The sequence below is a fragment of the Trichechus manatus genome, unplaced genomic scaffold (assembly GCF_000243295.1).
Source record: "Trichechus manatus latirostris isolate Lorelei unplaced genomic scaffold, TriManLat1.0 scaffold00031, whole genome shotgun sequence".
Classification (NCBI taxonomy): domain Eukaryota; kingdom Metazoa; phylum Chordata; class Mammalia; order Sirenia; family Trichechidae; genus Trichechus; species Trichechus manatus.
Window position 1 is genome coordinate 21,407,215 of NW_004443967.1, and position 12,503 is coordinate 21,419,717.

General features: G+C 59.1%; 1 protein-coding gene across 1 annotated transcript in view; it reads left to right on the plus strand.

Moving 5' to 3' along the window:
• LRRC27 (leucine rich repeat containing 27) overlaps positions 1 to 12,161 on the plus strand; it is a 43,132-nt gene extending 30,971 nt beyond the window's left edge. Inside the window, 6 exon segments of the mRNA XM_012555126.2 lie at positions 1,580 to 1,686; positions 6,361 to 6,490; positions 8,881 to 9,040; positions 9,591 to 9,675; positions 11,072 to 11,167; positions 11,300 to 12,161. Of these exon segments, the coding sequence (XP_012410580.2) occupies positions 1,580 to 1,686; positions 6,361 to 6,490; positions 8,881 to 9,040; positions 9,591 to 9,675; positions 11,072 to 11,167; positions 11,300 to 12,161 (1,440 nt within the window).
• Positions 12,162 to 12,503: the final 342 nt, after the last annotated feature.

Sequence of the window (12,503 nt, forward strand, 5' to 3'; positions counted from 1 at the left end):
ACAGTGGCTGCAACAGTGGGCTCAAGCATAACAATGATTGTGAGCATGGCGCAGGACCGGGCAGGGTTTTGTCCCGTGGTGCATGGGGTCGTATGAGTTGGAACCAACTCAACAGCACCTAACAAAAACAACAAGTATCAGGTGGCAGAGTGGTTAAGCGTTCGGCTGCTAACCAAAAGGCTGGCAGTTCAAATCCACCTGCTGTTCCTTGGAAACCCTATAGGGCGATTCTACTCTGTCCTATAGGGCCACTATGGGTCAGAATCGACTCGACAGCGACAGGGTTTGGTTCTAAGTATCAGGCAGGACAGTGGTGGTTTGGTGGTAGAGTTATCGCCTCCCACACAGGAGACCTGGGTTCAATTCCCCATGAACACACCTCACGCACGACCACCACCCGTCTGTCAGTGGAGGCTTGCGTGTTGCTGTGATGCTGAACAGGTTTTGGTGGTGCTTCCAGACCAAGACTAGGAAGAAAGGCCTGGGGATCTACTTCCTATAATCATCCAGTGAAAACCCTGTGAATCACAGTGGTCCAATCCACAGCCAACTGGGGATGGTGCTCCATTTTGTTCTGTTGTACATGTGATCACCATGAGTCAGGGCGGACTCGACAGCAAGGAACAAGTGTCAAGCAGTTCACAAGTGTTCAACAGTTAACGTGCTTGGCAGCCAACGAAAGGTTGGAGGTTCCGTTCCACCTCGAGGTGCCTCAGAAAAAAGACCTGGCAATCTACTTCTGAAAGATCAGCCTGGGAAAACCCTATGGAGCACATTTCTACTCTGACACTACTCCTGGGGTTGCCAGGAGTTGGAGTCGACTTATCTAAACCAGGATTTCTCACTAGAGACAGTACTGAAACTGTTGTGACTCTGAAGCTTTAAGGAATCGGGTGTGCTTTCCAAAATAAACGTAAACACTCTGTGATTCTTACAGAGAGCTTCCAGAAAAGAGATGAGCCTCCAGCATATTCTCTTCCTCTGTGGCCCTTTGCCAGCCCATCAGCACACTCGACTCCCAGTGCCACTTGCATGTCCAGTAAAAACCCGTAAACATCAGGCTTAGCCAGACAGCACTGCCGTGAGAAGGTTTCAGAAAATATCATTTAAGAGATACTTGAAAATAGAAGTGGGTGTTGACACGTTTTGCATTTGCCATCTGGTCTCTTCGGCCCCTGAACCTGTGGGATCCATGTTCAGACAGTCGAGTGGCTGCTGCTTATGTTTCGGGGAGGAGCGGGGACAGTTAACGGAGCGGAAGGGAACTTTAACGGTATTCAGTTGCAGTGGTCAGTGGTCTTTATCCGAAAAACAACCCTCAACTATTCCTCGTAAGTTCTCTAAGTGTATTTGTGCCCACTCATTCTGTCATTGATCCAAGACCAGTGGACTGATGACGAGGTTTTCCCAGTGTCAGCGTGTCCTGCTTTCCTCGCTTTGTCAGTGAGGTATCCGCACGTGCGCATGCCGTGAAAGTCACCGACGTCACTGACGTTGCCATGCGTGAAAGCCCTCTCACACGGGCAGGTGTGGAAGCTCTGCTTCCTCGGGCTCCTGAAAACATCTTGTATTTTCCTAGGTAGCATCAGAAGCTCCCTTTGCCATGGATCGAATCGATAATGAGAAATTACCCATGAATCCACCAGGAAGAGCGAAACAAAGCAAAGAGAAGTCATCACAAGCGAGGTTGGTCACCGAGATATTCATCTGATTCCTCCAGGGCTTGGTCCCACCGTGTGGGGCCGGGAGTAACTGGGTAACAACAGGGCTTCGTCCCGCTGTGCAGGGGCCGAGGGTACCTGGGTAGCAACAGGGCTTGGTCCCGCCATCTGGGGCCAGGGATAACGGGGTAACAACAGGGCTTCGTCCCACTGTGCGGGGCCAAGGGTACCTGGGTAACAACAGGGCTTGGTCCCACCGTGCAGGGCCGGGGTAAACGGGTGACAGGGCTCGGCCCTGCCATGTGGGGCTGGGGTAACGTGGTGAGCAGAAAGATGGTCACTGCCCACAGAGGCTCACGCAGCTGACCAGCTGCATCCCCTGCACCGTCTGGACTGGTGTAAGCCTCCCCGCGGGGTGCTCCAGGCATTGGCGTGAGGCACAGTGGTCAGCTGCCTCAGCTGCCCCATGTCCCTCTCCCCAGACGTTCTCGGTTCCAACCCACTCCTCTGCCAGCTCTCCCAGGAGCTCACCGCTCTGGCTGTGTGCTCAGGCCCCTCTGGCACTCGGCCGCCATGACGACACCCATGTGTGCGTGCAGGGTGGCTTCTGAGACATGGGGCCTGTGTGTCACAGCGCCCTGGGGTCAGTGACCTGCCCCGTGCCCGCCTCTCTCCTGAGACATGGGGCCTGTGTGTCACAGCGCCCTGGGGTCAGTGATCTGCCCCGTGCCTGCCTCTCTCCTGAGACATGAGGCCTGTGTGTCACAGCGCCCTGGGGTCAGTGATCTGCCCCGTGCCCGCCTCTCTCCTGCCTCAAGGCCCAGTCCCCTCTGTTTGATGTCATCACACATCTGCCACACAGAGGCTGTGACGTCGGCAGGGCTCTCCCCTACCTGTGCCCAGGTGAGATACTCCATGTTCTGGGCTACACCTGTCTCCACTCCCACCCCAGGCAGTCCAGCATGCAGTGACCCAGCTCCAGATCCCAGCCTGGGGCTCTGTCTTCGGCCGTCCATCCAAGACCAGGACTTGGGTGTGGGCAGTTGTCTAGGGGCGGCCAGAGGAGAGAGGAAGTGGGACGGGGAGGGCCCTGCCACGAAGGGTATGAGAACAAGGGGGCAGAGTGGAGCAGGCATGTCCACGGGCCTCCACAGAGGGGCCCCCTGACCAAGGGTGGACCCTGGAGGTGTCACTCCCTGACCCTGGTGGCCTATCCCGCCCTGACGTCTGCAAGCCCCCGGGGTGCAGCACTGCAGGGGAAGCAGGCATGGGGTGCGGTCCCCTGGGCTCAGACTCGAGGGGCCTCAGGGTCAGGAGGCAGCATCTTCGCCAGGCGTTGGGGATGTGCCGTCCAACCCCGTGAGCTGAGGAGGAGGGCGTGGTCAGCCGTGGCTGGGGAGAAGAGGGAGCGTTCCGGGCCATTCCAGGTCATTCCAGGCCACAGCACCACCAGCCCAGAGAGGAGAGAGGGTGTGGATGTCCATGGGAGCTCTGAGGGCCCAGCAGGCCGGGCAGGGCCACGGCTGGGGCCCCACGTGACACTGATGAATGAACGTCGACGTGGAAGGGTGGTCCTGACTGCAGAGCAGAGAGCAGCCAAGAGGGGCAGGGCCGGGGCAGCGAGGCCGGGGCAGCGAGCGTAAGAGATGGCCGGCGTGAAAAATGGTGTGGTGGCGTCAGACCTCGTAGAACTTCAGGAGGGGGAAGAGGGAGAGAATCACCATCAGCATCAGCCCAAGGCCCATTCCTATGAGGTGGAGGTCAAACCTACCTCCACCAGTTCTGACACCAGCTGTCCCTCCCATGGCACTCTTCTTTCTGCTAGGGTCAATAATTCATTGCAATGGCCACACAGAACTCACAGACCATACTGATAGTTATGGGGTTTATTAGGGAAGCAACAGGTTACATTTCAGGATCAGGGATGACTCAGGATACAGTTCTTCAATCAGGACAGCTTCTCAGCCATACCCAAAGGCAGGCCTCTCGGCCCCTTGGCCCAGCCTCTGCCCTGTTTGGGCAAGTGTTACAAAGCTCTTTAGCTCCCCCCAGTAAGTGGCCAGAGGCATCCCACTTTGCCAATAAGCCTTGGCCCAAAGGCACTCAGCTCTCTCGCTCCTGGGTCAACACACCCGCTATAGCTGCTTTGCTCTGTGGGCCGGGAAGCACACCATGCCATCTCTCGATGATCTGGTTCTGCTGCCACCATTTCTCTGCTGCTGGACTCTGTCATGCTTGCTGCCGCTTCTCGCCATCTCAGGCCATCTCCTGTGTTACAGCTCTCTCTGTCTCCTGGGTCTAGGAGTTTCTCAGCTCAGGGACCCTGGGTCCCCAGGACACTCTCTGCTCCTGGATCTTCTTTCTTGATGGTAGTGAAGTCCCCTCCCCCCTTCTGGGATTGGCTCATTTTAAGCCTAGAGGGATGGCACAACTGACTAATCCCCTTGTAAGGTTCCATACACCTTATCTGCATGGTCCTACCCCCACAAGGGTTCCATGCACCTTATTTGCATTGTTAGCAAGCTGTCCAATCCCCTTGGTAGGCCACAAGCACCTTATTTGCATAGTCCCACCCAATCATTTTGTGGGAGTCACAAAACCATAAATAACTAGAAGGGCCACGTTAAGTAATTCACTGCACCGCTGCCAGAATCCAGGAGGTGCATGAGGTCGGCTGGCCAGGGCTCGGGACTTTTAGCAGTGCTGAGTGAGGGCGACAGGGCTCCAATGGACGGCGTGGGGCCAGGCGACAGGGCAGGGGGATGGTGGAGCAGGAGTGCTGGGAGGGAGCAGGAGCTGCGTACAGTGACCAGAGCAAGGCAGTGCAGATGGGCAGAGCCCAAGGAGAACCGGCCCAGGTGAGAGGGTGTGAGGGTGGGCCAAGGGGTGCCTCCAGAGCGGGGTGCCTGGCAGCTGGGAGGAGCCGTGAGCAGACACTAGGCAGGTGCAGGGAGGGAAGAGGACATGGTGGGCACGGAGGTGAGGGGGGAGCAGGTGGAGGAGGGGCAGCACAGCCAGGGCAGATGCAGCGGGGCTGGAAGGCAGGAGGGGAGCACTAGTGGAGAGGAGAGGCAGAAAATAGGCGGGTAGGAGGGCAGCTGGTGGGTCAGCCGGCAAAGCAGGCGGGCGGGTAGGAGGGCAGCTGGTGGGTCAGCCGGCAAAGCAGGTGGGCGGGCAGGTGGGCAGCAAGTGAGGCTGGGGGATTTCGTGATCACAGGGACAAAGGAGAACCTGCCCCACGAGGTGTCTTCCCAGGGGGGACATTTAAGGGGGGTTGGGGACGCCTCGTCACAGCAGCAACGAGAACTGTGCTGTGAGCTGCGGCCAGCAGGAGGCACCAAGCGGCCTCCACGGGCTCTGAAGAACAGGAACATGGTGGTGACCCCCCCGCAGCAGACCAATCCTGGGAGGACCTGGCCCTGGACGCCCGTGGCCACTCAGCCTGCAGCCTGACGCACTGCTCACAGCCGCTTCCGCGTGCTGGAGGCCACTGCAATCAGGAGGCCTGGGCAGGGTGTTGGGGCTGAGGACGTGCAGCAGAGGGCGCGTTCTGTGCCTGGAGGACGCAGCCCTCCCTGATGACCCTCAGATCAACTTACGTCACAGCTACGTGGAAACGGCTGAGTGAAGACTGGCAGCACTCGAGTTTTGTGCCATCCTCCAGGAACCCTGAAGGGTCCTCCCTGGCTTCTAGAACCCAGGCAGACCACAAGTGCCCACCACATTGACGCTGCCCAGTGTCCACGATTCTAGAATTTGGGGTCTGGAAGCTTGGAAAACACACACCTCTCGTTGAGGCCTGCATTCTGAGGGTGGAGGAGGCCATGCTGCCTTTCCAGCAAAACCAAACCCGGCTGCTGGGGCGGGGCAGGCTTCTAGGGGTAGGAGTGGGGGGTCAGAACTGGGTTCTGGTTAGGTATCGCTGGCCTCCACAGCTCCCCCTATAACCTGTGACTGCAGGCAGACGGCTGCCTCTCGGCAGCACACATGGGACCTGAGCAGTAGTCTCTGTCTAATGTCCCAGGCCCCCCAAAAGAAACAAACCAAACTCGTTGCTGTTGAGTGAATTCTGACTCATGGCGACCCTGTAGAACAGAGCAGAACTGCCCCATAGAGAATCCAGGGAGCACCTGGTGGATTCGAACTGCCGACCTTTTGGTGACCAGCCGTAGCGTCCCAGGCCGTTATGTTTAAAACCAAAGAATACCAATCCTAAAGTCCCGGCCCCAGTACTGGCAGGACTGATGTGTTTAAAATTTTAATGTAATCGAATTTCCTGCTCCTCTGTTTCAGAATTTATTAAAACCATGTATTTCATATGAAAACAAAAACTTGCTGTTCTCCTTCATGTGGCTCAAAATGTGCCGTCTTAAGTGTGTAAAATCGTAAATGAATTTAGAAGTTTTTAAGAGTGCGTCTGTGTTCGAAGCCTTCAAATTAGTGAAGAATTGGGGGAGGGTAGGCCCAGCGCACGTGAGTTCACCTGGAGGGGATGGGCCACGGGGCGTCCTGCCACTGGCATCTGGGGAGCAAGGTCCTTGAAGGGCCCGGGGGTGGCTGACACACTCCTGCCGTGGCACCAGGGTCTCTAGGGCCACCGTTGGTCTGGGGAGAAGGCAGCGTCTTCAGCTCTGCTGGACAAGAACTTGCCAGACTAGATTCCCTGTGTAAACCCCTCTCCCTCTGCCTTCGCCCACAGGGCCCCCCTGGGCGGGGACCTGGAGGAGAAGATCAAGCAGCACATTCAGCAAATTCACGAGAGAAGGAAGCTCTTTGGAGGGGCAGCACCGCTGGAGGAGCTGCAGGCAGCCATGCGGGACCTGGAGGTGGTGAGTGTCCTCCAGGTTGTTAACAGCAGAGGGGCCTCAGTGCCCTCCAGGTGTGTGGGGGGCGCTTCTATGCTCACGGAGGGGCTTGTGCCACTGCTGAGGCCTGAGGCGGGGCCTTGGTGCAAGGCCACTGCGCCCAGTTCTCTGCACTGGGAGGGGACTGTTCACATGAATCCACACCTCCACAGAGCCTGTGTGTGGAGTGCTCATGGGCACCCTCGTGGGGAATGGGGGCTGGATTTTCACTGTCTTCTCTCCTTGGGCTGATGGCACCATGACTCCCAGACACTGATTAGCACCTGCTTCCTGCCCCACTACCCACTACAGGCCCCCTCTCTTGGGCTGCAAGTGGGGTACCTGCACAGAGACCCTACTGCTGTCATCCATCCATTTACCCGACTCCTCTCTCCCTTGAGGGGTGAGGGCAGCTGTTCCAAAAAGGAGACCCTAGTTAGAGGGGGATGAATAGAGACAACACAAGAGAGCTTTCCAGAAGGAGGTGTTTCCAGACTGGAAAGGCCCAGGAGTGCCCAACCCATGACTCAGCATCGTGAGTCAGGAGGCAGAGATCCTAGGAGATGCAGGGGAGAAGATGGGCCACACAGGGATCAGGAAAGAAGAGTGGAATTGGACTTCTCAGTGGCAACTCAAGGGAAGACAGAAGCCAGGGGCCGGAAAGTCTGGGGACTCTACTCAGTCCGGGTTGTGAGGTACAATGCGGCGTTTTCACGAGGGCGGTGAGGGGTGAGGTACAATGAGGCGTCTTCACGAGGGCGGTGAGGGGTGAGGTACAATGAGGCATATTCACGAGGGCGAGGGCTCGTGAGGCACAATGAGGTGGTTTCATGACGGCATGTGAGGTGGAACAAGGCGTTTTCACACGGGCATGTGAGGTAGAATGAGGCTCACTGAGGTACAATGTGTTTTCACGAGGGTGTGTGAGGAACAATGAGGCGTTTTCACGAAGGCGTGTGAGGTAGAATGAGGCTCAGTGAGGAACAATGAGGTGCGTGTGAGGTAGGATGAGCCGTTTTCACACGGGCGTGTGAAGTAGAATGAGGCTCAGTGAGGTACAATGAAGTGTTCTCAGGAAGGCATGAGAGGTAGAATGAGGCGTTTTCACGAGGGCGAGGGCGTGTGAGGTAGAACAAGCCATTTTCAGGCATTTTGCTTCCCATGCACCTTTTCTCTGGAAGCTCTGTGGAATGCCTTCTACCCAAACAAGGGAGTAGACCAAGAAAAGGGACAGTGAGGGTTCCATGAAAACGAGCTTGACCCCATGTGGGGCCCAAGGGCCTCCAGGATTTCGGCTGTGAGGGTGGGGCCCAAGCAGTCTCCCCAGGGGACACAAGTAGTCTAAGGATTCAGCCATGTGGGGATGAGAGGGGCTTACAGTCTGGGAGGATTTAATGACAGTGACAGAGAAAACAAGTGGCATTTTTAAGAAGGAGGCAGCCAATACCACGAGGAGTACACATTTCTGTGGGAAAAAATGTAAAATCCACGAACACTTCTTGGATTGGCGGCGGTGATGTTTATCCAGCTACAGGCATGTAAATGCAGACTGTTGCCGTACCCCACAATCGTGATACGTCTTTGTTAAGGCAGAGGGGGCGTTTCTAGAGTCCCGGAGCGCCTGGGTTGGAGTGAGGCCCAGGTTATGCCCTCAAGAGATATACCTGGGGGGTGGGGGGCATGGGAATGGAGGGACAGTGGGGAAGGGAGAGCGGAGGACCCGGGCCCCCACCCCTGGGCACCGTCGAAACCAGCGCCCTGCGGCTTCCCCTTCACCATGTCCGAGGCTGCTGGGGACCCGTTCCCATCTGAGGGCGGCAGTGCCTCACTCAGGTCCCTTTTTGTGGTCCGGGGTGTTGGCTGGGGGGTAGGGGGGTGGTTGGAACAGAAAGCCTGCACCTGCTTCCAGGCTCTGTGTCCTGGCAGAGTGGCAGCGTGGCCCCGCCTACCTCTCAGGTAGCTGTGGGTGGTGCCGGGCTCAGGTGAGTCAGCAGGGCCAGCCTGGGGCTCCGCACTCGCTCACCAGCCTGATGTTTATGCAGACACCATAGTGCAGCACCCAGGGTGGGCCATGTTGGGGGCCACCAGATGATCCCCACGGGTCTACCCCGAGGGTCACTGTCCTCACAGGGGGGTCAGGCAAGCCCAGCAGGCCGTGTGTGGAACTGAACCGAGGCCGCCACTGTCGCTGCAGAGGTGGGGGATGGGCACCGTGACGCAGCCTGAGCGACAGTGCAGGAGGAAGTGGGCGCCGCCACCCCCACACACGGGGTCCAGGTGCAGAGACTGTCCCCCATCAGATGTGTCTGCCCAGCAGGAGCTGACCTTCGAGTCCTGTGGTCCTTCCTGACTTTTCTCCCCTCTTCTCCCCAAAGGCCAAAAAGCTCCAGGATGAAGTAATGAAAAGAAAACTGGTATTGAACTTGAACAAAGATGATCAGTTCACAACTTTCACTGGAAACCTTTCACTTCACTCACCCACATCACAGCCTCAGAATATATTTTTTAACACAAAATATTAAGACTCTGAAACTGGTTACCAATACTAATGACGAAGCATCGGCTGTACTGACGGAAACATCTTCAGGCACGAGGAGTTGGTTGAGCACGTTTTCTTTCTTAGGTGTCATCTTGTGTGCTGGAGGGGGATACTGGGATTTGATGTTATTATGACTTATTTCACAGACAGCCTATTGTTTTTTAATAAATTTAATGTTGCTTTTTTCGAGGCTGTAAAGGGTTTAAGCTGCATTAAAGGAAAGAGAAGACCATCAACAAGCCACATGACTGTCATTTCTATCGTGTCTCCCTCCACCCGTCTGCCAGCCAGCCTGTCCCGGGCCTGGCCAGCCCTGCTCACTGCTGTGGGGTGTTTTGCAGCTAGAAAAGCACCCCCAGACCAGGCCAAGCACAGGGTCAGCATTCAGTAAGCTTCACATGGCTGTGGTGTGGCCCAGGGGGCCGGAGGCTTTAAGGGCTTGGTTTGGACAGTTTCCTGGGACCAAGCCCAAGATCAGGGAGGAAGCCCTTCTCCACCCCCAGCCATGTTGGCCCTGGCCAGGGTCCCTCCTGATCCCCTTTCTAGATTCAGCCAGGCAACCCACAGTCAGCTCAGACGGGGCCATGCCCCGCAGCCCGCGGCAGCCGGGCAATTCTTCCCAGGACGGAGGGTATGGGGCGGCCTTGGAACCAGATTTGCAGAGCGGTCCTTTGAGAGATATACTCAGAGTGAGCCCAGAACAGGCACCACCCCTGGCCCAGTCAGAAGGGGGTGGGGGTGGGGCCAAGAGGGCCAGTGGGGAGAGGTACCCAGGCCCTCCACACCCCAGCTCATCAAGCCTGATGCATGTTAATCAGGCACTGCAGAAACTCCCCGGCCTCCTAGAAACCAGCAGTTGCTGGGGGAAGCCGGCAGGGGCAGGTGGGTGGGGCTGGGCTGGGTCCAGCTGACCCCTTATTCACCTTCTACCCCATACAGAAGGAGGCCTGGTGGTGCGGTGGTTAAGCGCTTGGCTGCTAACTGAAAGGTTGGTGGTTCGAGTCTGCTACTGTAAAGATTCATAGCCTTGGAAACCCTATGGGGCAATTCTACCCTGTCCTGTAGGGCTGCTATGAGTCCAAATCGACTCAACAGCAACAGGTATCCTACAGAGAGGGAGTCCCCGGGCGGCAAACATGACTAACACGCTCTGCGGCTCACCAGAAGGCTGGTGGTGTGGGTCCGCCCAGAGGCGCCTCAGAAGAAAAGCCTGGCCATCTACTTCCAGAAAATCAGCCACTGAAAACCCGACAGAGCACAGCTCTGTTCTGACACACGTGGGGTCACCATGAATCAGAGTCGACTCCACGGCAACTACGGTAACTGGTTTTCTTGTAGACAACGGGGCTTTAAAAATGGTGTCCAAGTTCATGTGAGGAAGAGATAGCACGTATCACATGGGGCAGGGCGAAAGCAGGGCGGGGCACAAAGAGTCCGTCTGGTGGGGCCCTGGGAACGGCGGGAGCTGCAGGGTAGGGTTTGGGGAACTCTGCCCTGGCACACATACCAGGTAACCTCATCCACTGCCCATCCCACTTCTGCCCTGACTCCACCTGCCCCCTCAAAGCTCAGCGAGTCCCTGGATGTATTGTCACCCCCTCCCCAAACTGCTCCTCCAACTGGTGACAGGCTGGAGCCTGGGTGTTGCCCGTGAAGCCCCCTATGCACGTAACACCCCAGATCTTTCTGAGCCACTCCCCTCCTACCCCCCCACACCCACCACTTCAGCCCTCCCCACCCGACAGACCCGTGCTTCCCAGCCCTGCACTGGTGGGGTGCCCCTTGGGTGACTGCCGGCTTCAGCCTCACTCAAGCATCCCCTCCCCTTGCAGTCTTGGCAGAGCCCCTCCACCCACAGCCCCTACACATGCTGACGCCCCACTCTGCCGGCCTGGGAAGGGTCTGCCGGGTTGTCCCCTGTTCCCAGCAGGGACCTCGGGTGCGAAGAGCTTCTCACCCGGCACCTGAATTCAGGTGCAACTGTTGTGCCGATGGCTCTGCCCCTGGCCCCTCCCCCTCCCCCTCAGGTGCTACCTGGGACGTGGGGGAGGGGTCCTTGCTGCCTGGTATTCCTGCACCAGTCGGCCCCGCCCACCTCCTCCCGAGGCTGCAAGCGCCGGCGGGTAGGTCAGAGGACAGGCCCTTCCGGGCGGGGCAGTCCCCGAGGCCTGCGGGTGGGGTTCTCACGGTGGGTGAGGCCAGGCCTGCGGGAGGTCCGCACCACCCAGAGGACTGACGCTCGCTGCGTTCCCCAGGGCCCCTGATGCCTGGCGCGCGCCTCTACTCTTCGGGCCTCCGTCCTTAAACGCCTGTAAAATCGAGGCAGTGAGGCGCGCTCAGCCGTGTCTGCGCAGCGCGGCCGCGGGAGGGCGAGGCGGACGGCGGCTCCGACAGTCACGGCGGCGCCTGGGGCAGCGGCCACGGCGCTGGTCAGGGCCAGGCAAGGCGGGCGGCGTCCGGGTTGTCAGGACAACCCCGCCGCCCGGCTGCTGGGCCTGGTCGACCGCAGCAAGCCGGGCTGAAAGTGGCCGGGCCCGGCTTGGAGCCAAGGTCACGGCCACGGGTAGCCCATGGGGCGGTTACGGTCCCGAGCCGGGTGGGACGCGCAAGCGCTTCAGGAAGTTGGGAGATTTTACTCGGCTGAAGGCGCCGGGGATCAGGGCGGGGATCCACGCCCCACTGTCCCACCCCCGCGGCCAGCTGCTGCGCCTGGGGAGCCCCGCTCTGGGGTGCCGGTTCTTTCCATGTGAACTGGCTGCAAGGCGCCGTGGCGGGGTCGCACGCAACCGGCTGTTTCCCCAGCGACCTCAAGCGGAGTCACCTTTCCCAACCCTGGTGCTGGCCACCCCCAGGCGCACAGGGAGGTCCCGAACCGGGCGCCGCCCTCCACGTCCCGCGTCTCCTCGGCCCAGCCTGACCGGCTTCCTGCGCGCGCCCGGGGACTTCCTCCCCGCAGTGCTAGGGAGCCGCCGGCGCCCTGAGCGGGGGCGCTGCGGAACCACGACACCCCGGGGCACCCAGGCGCTGGACCTGGGGCAGGGGCCCGGAGGGGAGACCCCGGGGGAGGGGAAGCCGTGGAGGGGGTCCCAGGACAAGGGAGGGGCAGAGGGGCCCTAAAGAAGGAGCCGGGGGAAAGGGAACTGGGACAGAGGCCGAGGGAGGGTGTCCCGGGCCAACCCTAGGCTTCTCGGTCTCAGGGTCGTCCTCTCCAACCCTGGTGCCGGCCGCCCCAGGCGCACGGGGCGGAACTGGCGGCCTGCGCAGTCCCGGGGTGGAACGCAGACCCTTCCCCGTCCCGGCGGGGCTCCGCAGTGCATTTGCAGACCGAGTTCTGGAAGCAGGCCTGGCGCGAGTCCGGGTTTGCGGCGCGCGGCTACGGGGGAACGGGTGCGGGCGCGGCGCGGCAGGCGTGAACATGGGCCCCGGGTCCGCCCGGCGGCCAGCCCGGCCCGGAGCGCT